General features: G+C 39.9%; 1 protein-coding gene across 3 annotated transcripts in view; it reads right to left on the bottom strand.

Annotated features, from left to right (window-relative positions):
• Positions 1-24,912, bottom strand: part of ATRNL1 (attractin like 1) — a 627,115-nt gene that overhangs the window by 349,616 nt on the left and 252,587 nt on the right. For all 3 annotated transcript variants that reach the window (XM_077349871.1, XM_077349872.1, XM_077349870.1), the window contains exons 22-24: positions 23,880-23,974; positions 21,706-21,784; positions 16,766-16,923 (exon numbers count right to left, since the gene is read on the bottom strand). In XM_077349871.1, the coding sequence (XP_077205986.1) occupies positions 16,766-16,923; positions 21,706-21,784; positions 23,880-23,974 (332 nt within the window). The remainder of the gene's footprint in view (positions 1-16,765; positions 16,924-21,705; positions 21,785-23,879; positions 23,975-24,912) is intronic.

Genomic DNA, 24,912 nt, shown 5'->3' with positions numbered 1-24,912 from the left:
ATCAAGTTGTGACTGACTTATAGCAACCTCAGCAAGAGGCTTTCAAGGCAAATGAGAGGCAGAGATAGTTTGCCATTGCTTTCCTCTACAGAATGGAACAATCCAAGTACTGACCCTACTTAGCTTCTGAAATCTGATAGGATCCAGCTATATCACTTTGCCTTGCCTCTCAGAGAGCTCTTTAGACCCAGCCTTATATTCTGAATGTAGGAGGACTAAAGAACTACTTAAAATAATTGAATTTTTTATCCTAATTCATACACTTAGCTTTATGTAAGCTTTATACAAGCATTATGACAAGAATCAGAGGGTTCCTGGTGAAAGATTTTGTGGCCCAGATCAAGCTAAGCTTGTGGATACAGGACCACCCCAGGAGTTCACAGTTGTTGTTTTTATGTACATCTAAGCTACATTACTTTGTTTCATTGTAAGTTGCTCTGAATCTCTATTGGATGAAAAGGGGAGCAGAAATAGTTAAACAACTCTAAATACATTCCAGTGAAAAATCAGGTTATTTCAGTATTCATTGCCTGATTCTAGATCATGTATGACTAATACACAGCACCGATACCAACAGAAAATGGTTTTAAAAATAGATTTTACTTCCAGACAGAAAGGTAGAAACACTTTTAATGATACAATATAAAGAATATGGACTTAAACTTCATAAGAATACAGCTCAAAGGAGAAATTGCTTTAACTCAGGAACAAAGAACAATACTAGTAAACAAATGTTTAAATCTTTTATCATAGTGGGCTACCTACTGCTTTCATTTCAGTAACAGTGAAAAAATAAATGCAAGCTATGAAATTTCAACCTATACCACTGTGTTTTCCATATAGAGTATTAGTTGAAAACCATTGGTTATATCTATATGCATGCTAATGCTACACAGTGCAAGACAATATTTGGCTGAGTGATTTTGGAAGGATTTAATTTTATTGTATTCATTTAAAAATGCCACAAGGAAAGAAAAACTGCCATAAAACCTTTATATTATTTGATACAGCATTACTACCTTTGAGAAGCTCAAAAGATCTTATAATTGCTATAGTGTTGTATAATATAATATTTTCCTCAAATTCTGCATTTTTAAGAGATGACATTTCTTGCTTAAGGGACCTAATTTATTATTTAATATTACTTATTTTAAACATTTCGATTCCACCTTTCCACCGAAATCCGAGTTCCTAAGGCAGTGATTATTTAAACCTTAAAATTTTTAAATACAAACATATTTTAAATATTTAAAACAAATAAACATAAACACAAAATATGATCACACAGACAGGGAGGTGTTGGAAGAAAACGATAGGCAGAGCCAGAAGAATCTCACTGGTAAGGGAGTGGGTATGGACAGCCAAAGAAAGGTCTCTGAAGATGACTGGAATGGTCAGGCAGGTTTATATGGGACAACCAGTCCTTAAGGTGTGTTGTAGAGGCTTTAAAGGTTAATATCAGTATCAAATTGCAAGTCAGTTTAGAAGTAAATAGACTGTGGTGATTACAAACATAGATACATTAAGGAAAAGAACAAATAATTTTAATTTAAAACATGATTATCACTGAACAAATTGCTTACTTTTTCCAGAAAGAGTCATCATTTGACATAATTGTTATGAACTATATCTTATGTACATGAAAAATATAAGGAACACATAGCAGGGTTTGATTCCTTGTGAATCAATGGTTTGCCAACAATCCCTCTTTCTCCTTAATAAGAAGGCCAGAAGTAGAATGGGATTAAAGGTAAAGGTAAAGGTATCCCCTGTGCAAGCACCGAGTCATGTCTGACCCTTGGGGTGACGCCCTCCAGCGTTTTCATGGCAGACTCAATACGGGGTGATTTGCCAGTGCCTTCCCCAGTCATTACCGTTTACCCCCCAGCAAGCTGGGTACTCATTTTACTGACCTCAGAAGGATGGAAGGCTGAGTCAACCTTGAGCCGGCTGCTGGGATTGAACTCCCAGCCTCATGGGCAAAGCTTTCAGACGGCTGCCTTACCACTCTGCGCCACAAGAGGCTCTTAGAATGGGATTAAAGGTAAAGGTATCCCCTGTGCAAGCACCGAGTCATGTCTGACCCTTGGGGTGACGCCCTCTAGCGTTTTCATGGCAGACTCAATACGGGGTGGTTTGCCAGTGCCTTCCCCAGTCGTTACCGTTTACCCCCCAGCAAGCTGGGTACTCATTTTACCGACCTCGGAAGGATGGAAGGCTGAGTCAACCTTGAGCCGGCTGCTGGGATTGAACTCCCAACCTCATGGGCAAAGCTTTCAGGCAGCTGCCTTACCACTCTGCGCCACAAGAGGCTCATAGAGGGATACCTGATTCACAGTAAATGAATGAAATTTAAGCAAATTTATCAGATTTTGTACTGTAGAGGGAAAACAGACTCATCTAGCATAAATGTTTCAAACCCCATTTGAGATAACCACAATTGCTTGCCATAGCAGTTAGTCTGGCCCTATGGCATTTGGGTTATGATTTTATTTGTGGATTGATAGAAAATAAATATAAGTAATATTTATCTTGTTACTAACTGTTTTTGCCAAATGCTTTCTCTGGTTCTTGGAAATTCTCTTAGAACTAAATACAGTGTTGAAGTAAAGAAAAGAAAAAATTGATTTGTCCCACTAATCTGTGGTCAGGAGTTAATAAAATATTATCTTCAGTAGCAGGAGAAGGTTTTGCAGTTAACCCCCCAAACAGCCTACAATCTGATAAGAAAGGTCACTCCATCTGCTCAAAAAAGCAAAAACTGGAGAGTATTCCAGCTGATAGGTAATGTACTCAAAGATTCGTTAAAGGTCATGGAAATACTACACAACACACCAATTGAGACTTACAAAAATATCATCATTAAGTGCACTTTCCAAGTCCACTATACTATAAAACAGCAACATACAAATTATGTGCCATTTAAATTACATGCCATTTGTGCCCACACATTTCATTAGCATGACTTTGATGTGTTTTTGATTGTCAATAAAGTTGAAGATTTAACATTACTGTGGCTTAGGTACTGAAAGCACTTCTTTTTCTAACACATAGCAGTTTGAATTTAAAATATTAAAAAATATATTTATACAGAATACTTCAGATAAATAATACAAAGGAAACTAGAAAGAAATCAAGAGATTTCTTGAACTTTGCACTGATAGTTCCCAAGCTGAGTCTAATACAATGTAAAGCATAGATAATACAATCAAATACTCATGATTACCCAAGGAATGCCTATTTCTGGCACTCAGATGAACGGCAAGCAGATACAAAGCTTTATTAAACACAATTGTAGTTTGAATGTCATGGGTTGGAGCAAGAATAATCATGCCTGCTACCGGAAGGGGAATTTTTGCCATTTCTTCACTCCTACTGCAGGGCCGATTTGCCCATGATTTGCAGAAGTTAGGGAACACCTCCCCACAAACATAGGAGTAAACTTTCCAGGAGATGAGCTTGCTGTTATTAAAGGGTAGAGGCAGAGAAATTCCTTTCAACTAATGTAAATGCTTTTTGGTTGCATAAATTATCACTAGGGTCCAACGCTATACTAAGGCCATTTGATTTAAAATCTTGTGATTATCTTAATTAACAGCCTGTCCTAAATAACCCAACACAGAAAGTTATTCTTCTGGTTTCATACCAAGCAGTGAATTTGAAATGATGGCCCAATATGTAAAATATCAAATAGTTGTATAGCATACCATAGGATTATTCTATAAAATGGTTATAAGGGAAGGACAGTCATTTCATTAATACAGTCTAATTTCTGCACTTGATGCTGTTAAGAATTTGTTCCAAGGTAAAACTAAAACTAATATTAATATACTTTTGCCTTTTGCTATTACAAGAAACATGCTTGAACTATCTAAAGTTATGTAGACTGATGGCATCTTGGGTTTCTCAGGTGTTCTTTTGTGTCTCATGGCAGTTGACAGTAACATTCTTTAGTATGTTACTGTCATGGGGTGGGATGGGTAGGTAAATTATTGTGCCTTTTGAGTGAAGAATCATTTTTATTACTGTGGGTTCTTTTCATACTTGCTGAAAGTCTACCAGGTTCCTTTTGCCAAACTTCTGTTATTAAAATTTGAGGCTGCCATTTCAGAACCTGTAGCTTTCCTCTTTCTACATCCAGATATCTCTGCCGTATTTCTTCAATAGAAATCTACGAGCATTAAAAGACAGGTTTTCAATTTTTTCTTGCCTCTACGTATCAGACCCTGAATCTCTCAAAAATCATGGCACAGACAAAACAATATAAAAATTTTACCTTTATCTCAGGAAACTGAGGATTCCATCATTTCAAACCAAACTCTGTCTGTATAACAGATTGACCACATTAAGTGCATATTACATCGCGCTGTGATTCTCAGTGTCACCTAAGGAAATCTTGAAGTGCTCTTCCTATTAAAGTTAATGGACAAGGAAATCCAAATCCCCTTAGTTGCTCTGAAAACTACAGCTAATAGATATACTGCAAATTGGAAATTATGACAGCTGATTAAGAGAAATCTACCTTTAATAATGGTGTAGAGGACATGGTAAAAGTGAGTCCTCATTAGAAATATAACCAAATTATTCCAGAAATCCATGTTACTTTGCCTGATATAATAAGGGGGAAACAAGCAAAGAGTTATTTGATTTACTTCATGATATAATGATATGGAAACTTAAGCTCCCTTCAGTGTGATAATAAATTGTATTAAGCCCTTGTGTACTGCTTAACTGCCTGCGGCAACAATATTAACACGTACATAATAAACTTAGGCCATTAAATCCAATTATGTTTGTTTTCAGCTCAAACAAGCAACATTTCTGTCAAATATTCAATTATAATGTATCTAGGAAATTTTATATCACTGTGATTAATCCAGAATTAGAAAGTGAGACTGAAAATTGATTTAACCACAGAAATATTTTACAGACAAATCACCATACAAAACAGAGGTGCATCAATCCTGAATCGAGGGACTAGGGGAGTACATATGAATTCTTCTCACTCACATTAACATTTAACTTTCTGGCTAAGCATACTGAGCTATTCTTTGACTGAGGAAAAGGGAAATCCAGAAGCTTTGTATGCACGTAGTAGCACACATGGGAGGTTAATGTGGCATGCTCCACAAAGGAAGAACACAAGATCCTGAGAAGAACAAACAGGAATGCTCTGTATCACTTTTCCTTAGAAAGAGGTCAGAGCTGCAGCATGCCAGTTTCATGGTCAATCCCTTGTAGATATTCTTTGGGATTTGTTGACAGATGTTTCATTCCTTCTATGCCTTTTTGTTTTTAACAATTCTTACCACACACACAAACCAGATGCACATGAACACATTCAAACATTCTCTGCTGACAGAAGAATTTTCCATCAGTGTAGTGGAATTTCTATCTGCCCTTTCCAATGCCACACAAAACATCCCACGAAAATGCTGCGACAGAATGCTGTTTGTGGCTTAGGGGAGGGTGGGGGGGTGAGAGAACGCCGTTTTGCCCTTTGGGGAGGGGGGGGCGGGAGCCAGCCTTCTCTTGCCCCCGGGAGGGGCCTCGCTGCAGCAAGGCTGCTCCCGGGGTGAGAGAATGCTGTTTGGGGCTTCTGGGAGGGTGGGGGGCGGGAGCCAGCCTTCTCTAGCCCCCGAAAGCGGCCTTGCCGCAGCAAGGCCGCTCCTGGGGGCGAGAGAACGCCGTTTTGCCCTTTGGAGAGGGTGGGGGGCGGGAGCCAGCCTTCTCTCTGGCCCCCGGGAGCGGCCTCACTGCGGTGAGGCTGCTCCCGGGGCCGAGAGAAGACTGGCTCCTAGCGCCCATTTTATTAAAAAATAAAATGGGTTTTATTTCTAGTTTCCATATAATTTATTTGAACTGGGTAGTTAAGCATATGATTAACTATGTTAAACTATTTTTAGTGGGACTGAAAAGTGTGAAACTTTGGCTGAGCCCTAAGCACACCTATGTAAAATCACAACACTAATTAACCAGCAACTTGTGGTCAAGAAATTTTCTGATCAGTATATATAATTTGTTGTCACATTCAGTTGGAGTTAGGGAATACATATAGGCAACATATCTTCAACAGTGGAACTATTTTGTTATATGACATTTAAAATGCAGAACATATATAGTGCTCAGTCCAATCTATTATAGTCACAGCAGCTAGAAGGTACCTTATACTGAATTAGATCATTGGTCCATTAGGTATAGACCTTTCCTCTGATCCTCTTAACTGGAGATGCTGTTGGTTGAATGTGGGACCTTCTGCATGCCAAGCTGAGGCTCTACCACTAAGTCATGTCTCTTCCCCTCTAACATTAAGCTATGGACCATGTGCAATGATACAGCTCTGTGATAGACCATTTATGCACTGGAGGATTCATGCTGGGCTGCAGCCTGGAGTTTTAGTCGTGGCAGGTTGCCCCACCTCTTTCTGCACCCACATGGGGGAGCATTTGGCCTGGTGCACCTCATCTACCCCCGATCTGTGCTCCTGACAGGGGGGTGGTGCAGTGAAGTTCCCAGTGCATAAACGGTCATACAGACCTTCTTTTCACTTTTTACTAGCACCAGGTCATTATGGGGAATGGAAGAACACTGCTCCCTTATCAACATATAGTTGACTTTCTGTCTGACTAAGCAGTCTAGAGCCAAGTGCTAGTGCACAAATACAACTAAAGAAAGAAAGAAGGTTCTGTTGTGCCTTGTGGGGATTCTTTTCATGTGTGGATGCTGCAGCCACAATCAAACACATTCTGATTTGGTATCATATAAGGGCTGGCATATTGTGGAACTGTCACAATAAAGTTCACGATGAGTAAGGATAACACACACCAAACTGCTGCAAAGTTAGATAAAAGTCACTTAGAAGCTCAATAGAATTATTATTTGAGAAACATTGCTCACCATCTTTTTATACTGCACTACTTTCTAATAGTCTGATTTCTTCCCATGTCTTGTAATCAGTGTTAACTAGAAAAGTTAATACATTTTGCAAAAGAAAATTCATTAGCATTTAATTTAGATCTCTTCTGTTCACAGCATAGCTTTCTACACAAAACTTGAAAAAACTACAAGGTTAAAACAACAGTAAAATGCTTGCAAAAGATTAAATGGTGTGAGCAAACACCACAATTTCTAGTAGCAAGATTGGGCTCAGCCAGCAACCTGGTCTGCTACTGAATAAGTGGGAAAGTGTTTTCTAGACGATTTTTTTCATACAAATGATTTTTTAAAAATCAAAGCAAAGACAATTATTTTGCATATTTCAGTTACAACTTTTGCTAATTACTCTATTTTATGCTTTTTATACAAATGTCTTAAATTTATTTGGCATTCTTATATCAACAAAGTGCCTCAGTAGCAATAATCTTCATGCATATTTATCCTTGTTTCACTATACTGGCATCCTAGAGAAATGCCAATAAGTTCCTCAAAGTGCAACTGATATCAACTCTATAGTTCCTACAGGCCTATGAAGCCAAATGAGCAGGTAGATTCCAACTTGGAACAATGCAGGAGCTTATTGCTATTAAATGCCACTTCATGATGAGCTAACCAGGTCCCCATGGCAAGCCAATGTGCTGCTCCATCAAAGGCCTGTTTTGTGAGTTCATGGGACTGCTTCACATCTAGACCAGAAGAAATGACCAGTGCTTATGGGACAACAATATTATATTCCAAACAACTTACTGATCATTTATAATAACACAGATCTGCCCAGTAAATGCATCAAACCCTCAATCCATAGGCTATCTTCACCTCCTGCCCTATTAGTGTCTCTTAAGACCATTTTCACACTGGAGGCTCCACGCCCAAGCTTCTTCCTGGTGCCACAAGGGAGAGCTCTTGGTCCAGTGCCCTCATCGATCTCAGATTTGTGCTCCCACATGGGAGCCAGGGCAGCAAAATTCCCAGTATGGAATCCTTAAGGCCTATTATGCTCGGAGGGGAAGGTCCACATTCGAGGTGTAATGGCGATGGCTAAAATCACCAATAATGCACACCGCAGACAGCAGCCGTGCGCAGAGTTGACATATGCTGCTGAAAAAGCTGCGTCAGTGACATGCGGAAGAAAGTAGAGCTTCCCGGGCGACCAGGGCACAACCAGAAGCGGCTCCGGAGTGGCCGCGTGCATAATCGGGAAGGTCCGTGGTGCACAGGGCTTCTGGGTGTGCTTGCTCTCCCCCCTTCTGTGCCCTTCAGTTCCGCCGGCAGGGCCTGTGCCTGCGCGTGCCATGGCCTCCCTGCTTGGCGGCCCAGCCTCAGCCAGCACCGTGCTTGCCTCCCTTCCTGTTTGCTCTGCATCGCCGCCTTATCGGCTGCAGCCAGCGGCTCCTCTGGGTTTTGCCGCCGCCGCGTTCATCCCGTGCATTTGCGGTTTGCTTCGCTTCTTCCTCCTCCGCGTTTTCTATGTGACCGCCAACCGCCGTTTCAGCGGCCGTGCATAATAGGCCTAACTGAAAACCTTGCTACTACCATGTGGCAGAAAAGGGAATAAACTATGGGTATAAAAAGAACCCCTTTTGGCTCAGAAGCTTAGGTTTATCTTCATTTCAGCATATTCTTTTTGCTACCACTATAGGTGACAATGCTCATCCTTTAGAAGGCAGTGTCTTTGAGAAGGTCAGGCAACTGATTAAGTAAACTAGCCTCAAAATGTATACAAATAAAAAAACAAAACTTGATGTAAGATATGGAAAGGTTCATTGGGAAACTCAAAAGGTCTTAATTTTGAAAACAAAGCTTCTAAAGTTAAACATATGGTGTAACCTGCCAACTGCTTTTAGAGAAAATAATGGTCATTATAAAAATATGCCTTTTTAGTTTGTCACTTCAGGCTGGCACTAAGTATGGTAAGTTAGCTGCTGAACTGCCCACTGAGACATTATAGAGGCAATCCAGCCTGAAAGATTTACAGCAGCCAAATTTATTTATATAGATAGATTTATTTCACTTTACACTTATTTATATGAACATTAGGCAAAAAAATTGGGACAAACACGTATTTCTTTCTCCACTATTAAGGAAATAGTGTTTCAGAGTTTTTCTCCAACCCTTTAGGATACCGCTTCTACTTACAATAGAAGCAAATCGATTGTTTTGTGAGTAATACCACTGCAATTGATTTTTCACCTCTCTACTACCACCCCAGCACAGAGGAATACAATTTTTTTAAGTAGTTTCTAAATAAATGAAGAGTTTTTTTTAAGAGAATGCCCACAATTATAAATGAAGTCTTATTAAGTTAGAAAAATCAGGGTAATCATTTTACAAAAAGTGCTTAATCAGCTTAGGGAGGTTATTATAGGCACAGTATGCATTAAGTGGCATTTCCCCTTTTTCTAATAGCTATAGGGAAAGCTAGAACTGAGAGGAAAAATCTATTTCCATTGATGCACAAAGGATTAACCACTTGAACACTCCCTAATATATGTTTTATAGTGGGTCAGAGAAATATCTAGAGCTGTTCACACCTGTTTTCACTGAAGAATGGTAACAAGCTCTTCTAAAGTGTTATTGAACTTCACAACCTCCGCAGGACAAAGGCTACGTTTTCAATACACAGTCAAAAGTAATAACCTCACATTAATTTCAACAGGATCCTTAGACAAACCACTGTGAGAACAGTGACTAATATGTAATTTTAAATAATTTGTACACTGTAATAAATTCTCCCCTATTTCGAATATCTCAGATATGCACAATTTTCCCATTGAGCTATCTTCCAGAAATATCCCAGAGGCAGGTGCAGTATCATTATCCTTCTATCTCCCCACCATTTCATGCTCAGTATTGTATACTGTATATGTGGAACAAACACTTATTATAAAAAGGAAATGTTCTTTAATATCAGGCACTGTTTTATTGCCAGAAGCAAAAGTGTAATGCACTGATTTCATCTTGAGGCAGGCTCCTGATGACCTCTTTTGATGACTAGAGAGACACACCTACCCTTCTCTGAATACTTGCCAAGGGATATGCATTTGACTCATCTGAACTGGAAAAATAGTCTCCGTTATAGCCAATGGAGCAGGAAAAAAATCAGCATTCACAAATATCCAAATCTAAATACCATTCCAGTACTGGGATTTCAGAATTTGGGGAAATACCAATTGTTTTCAGGTTTAATAAACCCAAAACCTGAAAAATACCATTTCGGGTTTTTTTGTAGACCTCTATTGCCAAGGCAAAACAAGCTCTCATAATCTCTGATGATCCCATCAGAAGATTCAGAATTATGATAAAAAAGAAAGAGTGATGGTGATACTCCGTAGGAGGAGACTCCTGCACAAAATTATGCAGTTTTTGGCCATGATCCTTAATATAAACATTTTATGACTGCGCCTGCTACCTATTAGAAAATTCATCTACTAGGACAGGGAAAAAAAACCCTCTCTAAAGTACCTAAATAAAGATGCCTAATTTTGTTGTAGATAGCAAGTAGAAACTTGGAGTAAAATGCTACATGGCAAGAAAAAGCCTCTTTAGGGAGCTCATTCCAGCAGGTGGGACCAGGACCCAAAAGCCCTGGTTGAGATCAGATATAACTCTCTTAAAGCTGGGATTTGTAGTGGCATTGTGGAAGAATGCTGTAAATTTAAGAAGATAGTGACATGCTCTATCTTTTTCTCCCATTCTATCAATTTTGCTGAATCACAATGATATGTATTGCATTAAGGGAGAAACATGGAGTCTCAAAGTGGCTTACAATCGCCTTCCCTTTCCTCTCTCCACAACAGACACCCTGTGAGGTTGGTGAGGCTGAGAGAGCCCTGATATCACTGCTCGGTCAGAACAGTTTTATCAGTGCTGTGGCGAACCCAAGGTCATGCAGATGGCTTCATGTGGGGAAGCACAGAATCAAACCCAGCTTGCGAGATTAGAAGTCCACACTCCTAACCATTACACCAAGCTGGCTCTCCATTAAAATTAAAACCCATTATAAAACCTCTTACAGATAAACATCACAATCCAAAACCATTTGGCGACAGTTAAATCCTCCCATTCTCCCAGCTCACATGGACTAAAAGCACCTTGGGGGAAGGTTAAAAAGAGAGTCGCTTTGGTCTTATTCGCTCAAGGGTGAGGGAGCCCAGATCTTAACAGCTCCAGCCTCAACCAGAGACTTGGTGGAAGAGCTGAGTCTTGCAGGCCCTGAAGAACTTTAAGAGCTCTGTCAGGCCACTCAGCTCTACTGGGAGCTCATTTCACCAGGTCAGGGCCAGAGTTGAAAAAGCCTGGCCCGGGTCAAGGCTAGGCAAATTTCTCTTGCGCCAGGGATCTCCAGCAAATTTGCTTCCGCAGAACAAAGTGCCCTGCAGGGGCGCATAAGCAGGCAAGCAGTCCCTCAGGTAACTGGACCAAGAGTTTCAATTCTAGGGGCTCCTGTGCAAGTTGCCCACAGCTCTCTATTTTTCCAGTAATAATAACAGCCAACCAAAAAAAGCAAGTGAGGAGAAGCCATGAGCTCTCTGTAACTTGTCTTGAAAGATGATTGGCTCTGTGCTCCTCCCTAGCAAGTATATTATTGGCACGGAGAAATGCCATTACCCAAGAAATGTAAAGAATCAAAGAAAAAGAAAAGACATGCTGCTTTGCTGGTAAGCACCCAAAACAAAAACAAAATGAAACAAAATTTGTTTGAAGAATGGTGCTTTGTTATACTAACAACCTTGGATTTTATTCTATTTATGGAAACTTGATTGTTGAAACCCACTCTGAGACGATGGTTAATAAATGATTATTACTACAATTACTAACTCAAATTAAAACACTTCCTTGGAAATGTGTTTTCTTTGCTGAGGAATACATTCAAATACTCCTCTAAAACATTAATGTTTAAAACAACTATTTTTATATTATGTTCAACAATGCATAAAGAATTGTAACCAAACACAATGAACTTTATAGCAATGTTATATTTTGTAATCTTAAGTACCTTGCTGTAGAAACTGGGGGGTAAAAAACTTGAGTTTTCTTTCCCGTTTGTTTATTTAGTTCCTTCCAAGTACCAGATTTTAACTGCTGTATCCATGAAATTAACTCATGGGAAATTCAGTATAATCATTACATAGAGACAAAAAAATCTCCTTCATAAACAAAATTGTGACTCACTATGGAAGGGAAATCCCATTTCCTCTATAACCTCCTGTTTCCCAGCTGTGGATCCAAGTCCCCTTTTTTCCACTTGCTCTGGTTTCACTCTCCCTGTTGCTAACTTGCTTTCCCCATTGGATCTGGCCTTCAGCTGCCTTCACTGTGGGATTCAGCACTGACATCCCACCCAGCTAAACTTGGACATGTTTTTCAACCTGCTGCTGGTTCTACCTCACTTCTTCCTGCCAACTGTAGCTACCACTGCTGCTAAACACTTGATGCAACTGGGCACCCAAAAAATTAACTGAACTCTGTTTTGTGTGTATACATGATATGTGTACATGAAATGTTTACATTGATAATTTTGAGGGGATTTCTGATCCCCAAAATGTTTTTTTTCTTTTAAAATAACATCTCCCCCACCCCCTCCAACAAATCCTGAGATTCCCACAAATCTCAAGAACTGAAAATATTACTGTGTGCATTTGGCAGTCTGCACAAAAGTTATCCCTTGGCTATTAAATATAAGAATTCTTTATATGAAATAGAAGGTATCTGTTATATTTTCAGAATAACAATATTTTACTAACAATTACTAGCTATTATTATTATTTATTTACCACATGGCATGTGTAGTGTAGCTAGGATATCCAAGGATTCTCTGGCAGCCAGAGAAGGGATGTTCAGAGGTAGTCTTCCATTTCCTACCTCCTCCACATCAGCACTTGGAGATCTTCCATCCAAATACTATCCAGGGTTAGCCCTGCTTAACATCTGAGATCTGGCAGAATATAAATGTATTTAATGTAGAACAGGGGTAGTCAAACTGCGGCCCTCCAGATGTCCATGGACTACAATTCCCAGAAGCCCCTGCCAGCATTTGCTGGCAGGGGCTTCTGGGAATTGTAGTCCATGGACATCTGGAGGGCCCCAGTTTGACTACCCCTGATGTAGAAGATTTGTTGATTAACATATTTTAAAAATTATTTGTGCAATTCACAGGGAAACTCTTGTTGTGGGGAGAAATGGTGTAAAAATAAAGAGCCACAGATTTGATTTTCAAAGGAAAGAAGTGAAACAAAGATTGATGAAGCAAAACAGAAAGAGTGAGATAAAATCAGAATACCCTTATTGATGTAAACATGAGATATTTTGAATCATCCCTAACTTTCACATATATCAGAGACAGGTCAATGGAAACTGCCTAATTAAATAGACCTGTACATTTTAAGCACACTGTGAAACACACTGAGTGTACCATCATCTTCTAAATAAATAGAATATGGATGATCTAGGTTCAAATGCCCAGGCTCAGCCTGGCAAGCAGTAAGGGGATTGGGAGCATTAATCATCCTGCTACTCACCCTGCTCAATGATAAACAGTTAAAGAGTTGGCTGGAGACAGAGGAGCAACTGCTATGCTCCCCTTGCCAGCAGTACTATGTTCTCGTAATAGAGCTATCAGGCTGCATCCAACGGCCAGGAGCAATGTAGGGGCAGGACCTGGTGTATTTCACACAAAAATGTATGCTTTTTTATTTAACGGAATGGTAGGCCTTTTCTGCAGTAACTAAAATCTTCATGGCAACACCCAATCTATGGTTTTACTCTAGAAGAATGCACAGTGACTAAAAACTTCATGGCATCACCCATAAAGCTTCATGAAATCTCACTACTTTCACACTAAAATTTCCTGATTCAGTCCGAATACTGCACATTTTGTGAATCCCAAGAAAACATGATTCCTCCCCCCCTCCCCTGGCAGGAGGTTCGCCATAATCTAAAGTGGAAACTCAAAAGTTACATTGGCTTCCTCCACTGTTTCCCACCTCAAAATGATGATTTTTGTGATCCGACCAATGCTCTGTCTCTGCCCACCCTCCTGCACTCCCTGCTGTATTTAAAAAAAGAATTTTGAACACGATTACATTATAATGTAGAGCCTCTTGTGGCGCAGAGTGGTAAGGCAGCAGAAATGTTGTCTGAAAGCTTTGCCCATGAGGCTGGGAGTTCAATCTCAGCAGCCAGCTCAAGGTTGACTCAGCCTTCCATCCTTCCGAGGTAGGTAAAATGAGTACCCAGCTTGCTGCTGGGGAGTAAACAGTAATGACTGGGGAAGGCACTGGCACGACCACCCCGTATTGAGTCTGCCATGAAAACGCTAGAGGGCGTCACCCCAAGGGTCAGACATGACTCGGTGCTTGCACAGGGGATACCTTCACCTTTTACCTTACATTACAATGTAGTTATAAAGTAGCACAAGAACAACACACACACACACATCACCTCTCTGTCTCCGCCTCCAGCAAGACTGAACATTCAACAGAACAGACCCATTGTCATGCCACTGCAAAAGGCTAGATTCAACAGAACACTCTTTGTCAATTTCATGAAGGAAAATGGAGCTGTGGTCAGTTTCAAGCAGGGAGGCTACAAACATTAATTTCATCCAGCAGCTTCTCACAGCTTTCCCCAAGCACAAGGGGGAAAAGTTTCTTTGTTTTACAACACAGAAGCATTCTAACATGATGACTGTTTTTTTAAAAAAAAAATAACACGGACTATATGGGGGGGGGGAATGAGCCACACACCATATGGAAAAAGGGAGCACTTCGGCACTTTTCCCAAGGAGGAGGAAGTGAGGGGGAGTGAGATTGGAGATGAAAGCAAGACAGAGAACGGGGGGGGGGGGGTATGTATGCTCAGATTTTTTTTTGAGGGAAGGGAGGCAAATCTGGGGCTAGAAACACCTTCTTTCCTGATGGAAGTGTAAAATGCAAGTTGCAAACAGACTCCTGGATGGCGCCGGAGAAACCCACAAATGTAGAATGCCAGGCACAGAATTGGGGACAACATCCAGTAGTCAATGCATCAAGAACACACCGGCAAATAACAACTGTGACAAAGGTCCTGAGTGTCCCTTTTAAGCTGGATGTGATGTAAATGCTGTAGGCATGCCACACACAAAATACCGCCAGCCTTCACTTCCACACCATTTCCTGAGCATCAAATGAAATTGCTGGGAGGTTTCCCGCTCAAGTGGGGGCCTGGCATCCTTAATCAGGCATAGAAAGCTCTGCTGTGCTGATGCTCCTTCATACCAGCTGGAAAATGCCCAGGTTGGCAGGGTGAAGTGAGAGGCCTCTGTGCTTCTCCTTATTGGCTACATGATGGTAATAAGCTCAAGGATGTAATAAGCCCACCAGAATGCTCCCCAGTCAAGTAAAGCAAGTGGCCAATCTACTACTGGCACTACAACAGCCACACTAAACTTAGAAAATTAAACAGATCACAAAAATTAAGATTTCAACAGATCTCTTTTAAAATACCATTTTTTACAGTACAAAATAAAGGTTTTCAGCACAATATTCATTTTGATCAAACTTCCCCATTCCTGTACTGCTCTCCTGAAATGACCCTAGCATTACTAGATAGAAAAATAATAATATAGAATAACAAAATATTTTCACAACAAATCCTGCAGCTCTTAATTGCGTGCATGGCATTATAGTTACAATGTATATTTAAGGATCTTACAGCACCCCTGCAGCTAAACCATATTATGCTTGACACTGAAGTGTGTTTGCTGCATTTGTTTTTTATTTTTCCATTCTGTTAAAGTATAAAGCTTCTTTCTTCAACAATCAGGTTGCATTAATTCACAGGACTTAGCAAGAGAACAACTGACTAGTAGCTTTTTAAAAAATGTGAAGATGGTATGTAGATTAATGTCTTAATCTTTTAAATAAACCATCTTTTGCAAGTCAGGTGATTCACTGCACGAAAAAAAGTTGGCAATGCTTTAAAATGTGTCCACTGCACTTGATTTGCTACCGCATGCAAAGTAGTATGGTATCCTTCCTCTGGAAGGTAGTTAGTTTATAGTGGCCAGTAGAGATGAGCACAAATTGGAAAATTTTGGTTTGGTTCAGAATTCAGGGAATTCCCAAACCCCAAGGACCCTTCCAAACTGAACTGAGCCAGGCCATGTCACTTCGGTCTGCATAGAAGCTTGGGGAAGCAAAACAGGAGTACTGAAAAGGCTTGCATTCCTTTCAGCCTCACAGCTGAGAGACTCTGCTGTCAGGCCAAAATGGCTGCAAGCCTTTTCAGCACCCCAGATCACTCTCCACCCCCACCTCCAAAGGGAGAGATCCGGCATGATGAAAAGGCTTGTTGGAACATCATGTTGGATGAAAGACTCGCAGTCCTTTTGGCCCAACAGTGGGGGTGGACAGGCTCCCAGCTGTCAGGCCAAAACAACTGCAAGCCTTTTCAGTACACAGGATCGCTTTCCTCCCTTCCAAAGGGACAAAGCTCCCTTACTGGTGGCCAAGGCTGCCTGTCAGCTCTGGAAGACTTCTATTGGCTGCAAAGTCCACTCCCACCCCCTTATTTGAAGAATTAGCATACCAGCATGTCTGCTGAACTGTGTGACAATTCAAAAGCAACAGATATGCCCAGCCACACCGCAAACTACCAAGCCCGGAAGTCGTGGAAAGGATTATTGGAGGACGGTGCCAGCAGCTTGCCCAGTCCCCATTTGTGAGCCACAACCCAGGTTATTTTTGTGGGGGGCTAGGGCTCATCCTCAAAGTCTTGCCCATCCCTAGTAATCAGGAAAGAACTGATTTAATCTGACTAAAACATCACAATTCTTATAATTATTACTAACCTGTATTTTGATTGGCCATGAAAAATTGCTGACATATACATAGAAAGTAATATTTGGGTTGCTCCTGAAGTTGAATTTTTCACAGGAAAAACTATCTCTGTACTCCTTGATATTAGCCTTTGAAATTACAGGAATCTCTTCTCCAGATATCGTTCCAGCTGTTAGAAAATACATAAACATGGTAAAAGACAGACATTCTTTAATTTCTTGTTTCTACAACATCCTAAGAATGTAACGCAGCTAATAAATATGTATTACAGTAAATAAATAAAAACATGAACTGAAACAAATTCACATCCCAAATATGTCTTCTCACAGTTTCAGCAAATACAATGGAGGGGTTCTAAGACCACTTCCAAAAAATGATTAGAGGAAAAGAATTTTCCTCCCAAAGAGTTTTCCTCTTTTAGACAGGAGGATTGTAAAAGCCACAGCTCAGATCAAGACCCTTGCACAAGGGGAAGGAACATACAGATACTGGTGCAGATACCTGTATGTTTGCCTCAAGGAAGCAAACAGCTGTTTCAGCTCAGAAATGCAGAGTGGGGGACAAATGCTCACCCCTCTCCTTTGCACCATAATTCCCCCCTCATTCACACAGGCTTCTGTGCGCTCTAAGTTTAAAAAATGCAGCAAGTGGGATCTTCCATTCATGAAACTCTTAAAGCTGGATCCAGCAGAAATCTTCTACTCACAGAAGAGTGACAACTTTCTCTGATTCTCCCACAGCAGACCCTGAACTACCCTCTCAAACTATACACGGGTGTCCCCTATCCCCCAGGATTAACATTTCAGGATGGCATCTAGATCTACAGCAGAGGTGGAGAAAATCCATTTTACTATACAAATAATGCGAAGAAATAATCCTAGGAAAAATTGAAGACAGCAGGAAAAGAGAAAGAAAACAGCTAGGTATTTATACCCCACTTTTTACTACCCCAAGGAGTTCCAAAGTAGCTTACAAACACATTTTCTTTCCTGTCCCCACAACAAATGTCCTGTGAGGTAGATGGGGCTGAAACAGCTCTAACAGAACTGCTCTGTGAGACCAACTCTTAAGAGAACTGTGACTAGCCCAAGGTCACCCAGCTGGCTGCATGTGGAGGAGTGGGGAATCAAACCTACTAGTTCAGTTTCGAATATGCTGCTCTTTAACCACTACACCACACTGGATCAGTCCCAACATGGAATGGACTGTCTCAGTCAAAGAAGCCATGGACCTTCAGTTGGCAAGCCTTCCTCAAGGCTGTTAATAATAGGATGTTTGGGTGGTCATTAAGTAAGTCAGAAGCAACTTGATGGCACTTAACACACTCATACACTGAACAAAAATTCCTTCTGGAAGTGGAGGTTTTGTGTGGGATCTGGCCGCAATATCACCTCTCATTTGTCCCTAATTCTCAGTGAGTTTGATATTCCTTCACACAGGTCAAAAGGGCACTCTTGATTGATTTCAAAGATTATAATGACCGTAATGGAAAAAAGAATGGGCTGGTTTATGAACTCCTGCTCTGCTAGCACAAGAATGTTTCTCCAGCATTAGGCTCTTTTGTGCTCCATGACACCTACAGTGCTCCAAGACACCTTTTGCAGGCTGACCTGGATAGCCCAGGCTAGCCTGATCTCATCAGATCTTGGAAGCGAAGCAGGATTGTCCCTGGCTAGTATTTTGATGGGAGATCTCAAAAGAATACCATGGTTGAGACACAGAGGCAGGCAATAACAAAACACCTCTGGATGTCTCTAGCCTTGAAAACCCCAAGGTTCTCTATTGCCAAGACATCTTTGTACCAATGCAATATCTCCTTGTATAAATGAATAGAGGAACAGCACAGTACAGGATCCAACCCAATGCTATAGTATATAGAACTAAACTCCTAACCCAGCACTTTGAATATAAAAATATAAATATAAAAGTGTATTTATTCACAGATCTGTATTATATAACCATTTCTATGCCTTCTTCCAATTATTATACAAAATTCATAAAAGATACAATCGATATGAATTTACAGCAAATCTATCCCATTTTATTATACCATTATTATACTTTTCCCATGTAACTTACACTAAAAATATAAAGAGTTTTTTTTCTAGTACATAAAGTACATTTGTCTTGACAGTAAAATATTACTTTAGTATCTGAACTGTTTTTAGGAACTTTAATATTAAACCAGATAAACATGTCTCATTTGCAAGGCATAAGACTTGTCAGCAATTCTGTTTGTACATTGCTGAACTGGTGAAATGAAACAAAAAGATGACAGAATACACACACACATGTCCAGCAACAGTAAAGTAAAAGAAGTATACATTCAACTACAGAGAAAATATTATTTTATCTTGGATCAGGCTTAGATATTTCAGACTGAATTGCTTTGATGTGCAAAGTAGGAGAGTACAGCGTTGGTAATACATAACAGTAGGAACTGGCACAAACTGGAAAGATGTGGTTTGGTTCATGGTGTATCTGTATCTGGTTGTTGAACCACAAATTGTCACAAACGTTTAGCCATCAAACAAACTGGTTTGATTTGTGATTCAGTAGAATGTCCTCCTGTCATGTTAGAAACACCAAAACTGCAGGGGGTCTCTACCTGACTCTCCTGTACCTGCCTCCAAGTTTGGTGAGGATTGGATTTATGGGGGCTGGATTACAGTCCCCCATAGAGAGTGCCCCAGGAAAGTGCCCCCACTAACCGCTTGAAAATTTGTGGAGATTTCATGCTGCGATGAACTTGAAGTTCATGAACCATGATCTCACCAAAATTCCTCAAAAACTTTAGTTTATGAGTTTATTCATGCCCTTCTCTAGATAACAGTATATCCTTTTATTTTTATTTTATTTATAGAGAGAACTCCATGCTACCCCATATGATCGGGGATGGCTACTCTTGCGGCTCAGTTTAAATCAAGTTGCAAGGGGAGACAGCTCCAGCCAAGGTGGTACAGAATTCTCAGCTCCTGCTGCCCCAGCTGATGTGAGAAGAATGGTTTCTATTCAGGCTCAGCTATACCAGTAGTCAATCAGATCAGAGAATCTTTAATTGGCTTAAATAATACCTCCCAAAATACTGGTAAGGCAATGGGGGGTATTTTTTCAGCTCAGTCTGGCCAAATGTACACCTCTACATTCCAGCCACTTCTCTTTTACTTGAATTGAGTACCAGTTGAAGATAAAGCAGTTAAAAGAGGGAGAAAAATGGGCAAGCAGAAGATAGGTTAAGTGCCTACCCACAGTCACCATTTCTTCCTGTAAATATTCTCCCATCATTTGACATGTTGGAGGGAAACATAAATTAAGTATTCTTCATTTGCTGCTGACCTCTGTTTGTTCTTTAAACACAATTCACAATATTCTAGGAAAGGGATGTTTCTCGAATAACTTTTTTCTTGAACAACAAGAGTGGGATGGGGGTTGAATAAAGTGTCAGCAAAAAACCCAACTTTTCCACTGTCCGTGCTGTCTGTTTGCATAGCTCTGGTTCTAGCAGTGATCGTGTTCTTGTCTCTTCTTGACACCACAGAAAGGCAATCGCCACCACAAGGATCATGTGAACACATGGCTGTGGGTGCACTTATTTGATGCATACATACTGCTTGATCCGAATTGCCAAAACAGCCCTCTTTACCCTGGTGCATTTAGGTTGCATTTAGACTCAGCACTAGGTTTTAAAAATATATTTGGAATAGGAAATACATCTTCTATTTCATAAAACCCTATTCTCCAGTGCAAGGTTCTCAGTGGTAGCCTTAGGCATAGATAGGAAGCTCTAACAGACTTTTTTATACCTGTAAACAGCAGTATAAACAGTTCTTAAAAGAAGAGAGAAACTGACAGTCCCATCCCTCCATGCCCTCTGACCTACTTCTCAAGCAGACTTAGGGTTGCCATGTTCCTGCTTCTGCTGGAAGAACTCCTACCCCCCCTCTGGCCCTTCCCGATGCCACATATGGATGGTAGGAAGAAAATGGGGGATAAACAGGGAGACGATCACCGCTGGCCTAATGGCATGACACAACTGCTGGAAGTAACATCATTGTATTGCTGGCAAAGAGGCCTCCCACAGGCCAGGCTCCCACCAGTTGCCAGCCTTGTGCTTGCATCCCTAAGCCCAGTGATATCAGAATGTGTTTGAAGAGGAGCTAAAGGGGCTTGCAACGGATCTGTGCAGAGGCACCACAAAGGACTCACCAGTACTGCATGTTAGCAAATACACGTCTGCCCTTCAAATGTTATGTGCTCATCAGGTGTAAATATAGCAGATACTGTGGGAAAGCAATCAGTCACACAAAGCATGGGGGTGGTGTCCTGTTCCTACCTATTCTGCATAATTAATTAAAATTCTATCAATAGTGTTCTCCTTGGATATATTCTCAGAAAGTCAACAGAACTGACTGAAACAAACCTAAACAAAGCTTTTCTTTCTCTTTATTAATCCCAATAGAAAAATGGGGTTCAGAATGAGCTTTTTAAAAGGAAGATAAGCAGGTTCTTTTATCTGCACACACAGAAGAATTTTATTGTTTGATATCAATGTTAAGGTTAATAATTAAATTCCTTGCTTCAACACTGAAACAAAGAAATTAAAATCTCAGTCTCTGCAGTAGTTAAGAAAGTAATTTATCTTAATTAAAATCACTTCGTTCATAACATTGCCATTCTAAAAATTTAAAGAGCATACAAGGTTTTGCTGCCCAAGTAATTTTAATCGAATGGGGAAGAAAGTTAACATGTTAATGAACCTTTATTCAGATTGCAAATTATTATCTGAGTTTTAAGTAATATTAATAATGGCATAATGAGATTGGGAAATGAATACATTTTATTAAGCTTTATTAATAAGAAACAAAAAGGCAATCATGTAAATATAGTTTAGACGATTAGTACATGAGACAATATGGCAACAACAAAAAAATACCGTCCAAAGCTTTCTTACCTGTAGAGCCAATAGACCAAGTAATATTCAGGTTAAAGTTGTTTGATGCATTAATTGATATATCCAGATTTTTGTTTGACTGAAAATATAAAAGAAAAAAGGACATTACAGATGTATGTTACTTCAATTAATAGTCCCAATTACATAAATAAAGCCATTCATATGGACTCCCTGATCCTAAATGTATTGGTCATGTAGTGAAGCAGTTCTGCGCATGCAAGGAGAATTACTTCTTCTAAAGCTTAAAACAATGAAGTTCTTTATAATTCTGCAAATTCTGCCTTGCCACATTTAGCAATGCAATGTTTTCAGGCTTAGTCGCTAATGGACAGAAACAAATTAACCATTGACCTAGCAGATGTCACTAATACCAATTATTACAATACAGGAAATGCCAAGTTCCTCTGCCCTAGCATATGCATGTGGGAGCCTGAACTAATCATTTAAAACCAAAGTCTTACATGTGCTCAGAATTTAATTCAGAATTTAAAAACAGGACTATCCAAACTTCATGGTACTGAGAAATCAAAGCTTGACAATATATGACTATCTTTGTAAAGTGCATAACTGATGATTACAGAGATATAGAAACTGCCTGGATGTAGAGAATGTTTAGGTGAGAGTTGGTTGAAGCTAAATCCATCCAAGGCAAGCCCAGATTGCTGGGGTGGCCACCTACTGATTCTGGATGGGATTCAACTTTCTGTGGTCAGCTTTGTCAGGGGTCTGAGGTTGTGTCTTACTTCTTTGCCTTCTGGGGACAAATGCATATTTTACCATCTATGCTGGGCCCACCAACTGGCTCCCTGCTGCATTAGGCAGCTCTTGCTATGGTAATTCACAAAACAGTCACCTTGAGACTGGACAATGGTAACATCCTCTAGATTACACAGGGCATTCCAGGCCAGTCTTTTCTTGGTTGCCCTTTTTGGTTGGATCTGCCAGGCAACTGGTAAATTATGTTCCAACTGTGTCTTTACCATCCATGCAGTAAGTGGTTGGGAAAACTCCAGTCAAAGCTCCATTTATTACAGCTTAGTTATTCATAAGTAAACAGAAATCTGAGTCCAGTAGCAGTTAAAGGCCAACAAAATCTTCCAGGCTATAAGCTTTTTGTGATTCAAAGCTCGCTTTATCAGATAACAAATAGAATGAAGGGCTATTTGTCTTAAATCATCATTCCTCCATTGCAGGGAAAGCAGAGGAGCCAGCCACATGGGCACAATCCTGCCAGAGTCAGGTTTATGCACCTTTAAAAATTTAACCATGGTTAAATGTAATGTCAAAATGCAGCCATAATGTTCCCACTGACAAACACACTTGACGATACACTTCAGTTAAGGCACTGCACCTGTAGAGTTCATTCATGCATTCATCAAATCTGAAACTATCATGATGTTACTTTAATTCTCCATAGACAAAATTAGTGTCACTGAATACGGATGGGGGAAAGTGGGAGACTAACAGAATGTTCAACCAGAGTTGAGACAATGAAGACATGGAGATGAGTGTAGCCATCATCAGCAGCATTACTGGCCAAACAAGCAATGTTGGGCAAAGTGATCAGTGGATTTTCTGTGACCAGAAGGTCATGTTGTTCTACAACTAATTTCATGGGACAATCAATGTCAATACTGTAAATTATTAATTTGCTTCAATAAGATATTGTCAAAGAGGATGTACTGTCTTCCTCATGTTCCATTAGAGTCAAAGAACTATCCACTAAAGAATACTAGCAGAGCTAACTGGCTCACATCTTTTACCAAATAAAGAGCTGGCTGAAGACTAAGCAGCTATCTAGAAATGTCCTGAATATGCAAGTGCAAAAATACACAGAGAAATTGGTTCCAAGGGGGTTACTCCATGTTAACAAATAACAGAAGGAGATTCAAGATCATCTGGATTTCTACAAGGCAGATGTAACTCTACCAAGTTATGTTGAAAGGAAAATTGACTTCTGGTCTATAGAAAATAATCTTACTTCAAAATCCAGATTTCTCGTTACACAAATTGAAGAAATACCTGTCTGACATTTCCTAAACCAGACAAATTGTATTATTTCTACTTATTGTTCCTGAAGTGTAGGAGAGAAAATAAAAGAACCACATACAGTGAAAACCTAGCCCATATACACTATATGATCATATTAGAGACAATAAATTATATTGGCTCACCTGTTCAGGATTTGCAATGAAGTTTATGGCAGTGTGGTGACGATCATCTTCTTGTAATAAACTGAAGGTAAACTGATAGTCAATCAGCAAGCTATCTGTGGACAAAACATTTAGAAGTGAGCAGCTATTTAGGGCATTTTTAAGCTACATCACCAGGGTCCTGCTTGAGACAGCTTACATGTTAAAGCACATAATGAAATACTTTTTTGTGTTGTATTAAATTCAACATATGCACTTTTAGTTCAGAATTATAAGGTCATCATAAAATTACTAAAACTCTGGTACTCTATGAGATTAGGGATAGACTAGAGCTGCAAGTCTTTATCAGCGTCTGTGCTTTTTCCTTGGCCTGCTGTTTCCTACTGAAGACACAGCAGTACAGTTGGCATGTAGCAGTACTCAGAATCAGAGCACAGCACTTTTCCATTTCTGATGCCAAAAGAAGATCTAATTACATTTATCCTATATATCTAGCTATCTATCAAAATGAGTTATATCCCACCTAAGATTTAAAAATGATCAACACATGCAACACATTGCAATAAAAATAACTTAGCAGAGTTTACACATATAGAGACAGAAATGAATTCAGCCTTATCAATAGTTACTTTGCCCTCCACAAAAGTTTAGAAAAGTGCTCTTATACGTTTTTCAAAATCAGGGATCAAACGTGCCCATTGCTCATCCATTCCATGGAACCAGTCCTACAACAGACAATGCCCCAGTTTTAGCAGCTGTTGAACAAATTAAGGTAAAGGAGATGGTAATTAGGTCATCTCCTAGAGAGCACAATTGGCATATGGGAATATCAGGAGACAAGATTCAGTAGACATGAAGAACCCATGTAATGAAGGACTTTAGAGGTAATAACCAGCACTTTAAATTGGGATGCAAACAGGTAACCTGTGCATCTGTTACAATACTGGTGTGATATGCTCTAAATGGCTAATTCCAGACAAGATCTTGTCCCATTGTATACTAGTTATGAACAAAAGGAGGGAGCTGATATTTCCTCATAATCTGTTGAAGTCAT

Source organism: Paroedura picta, chromosome 8 (assembly GCF_049243985.1).
Source record: "Paroedura picta isolate Pp20150507F chromosome 8, Ppicta_v3.0, whole genome shotgun sequence".
Taxonomy (NCBI): Eukaryota; Metazoa; Chordata; class Lepidosauria; order Squamata; family Gekkonidae; genus Paroedura; species Paroedura picta.
This window is presented reverse-complemented; position numbering and strand designations above follow the sequence as displayed.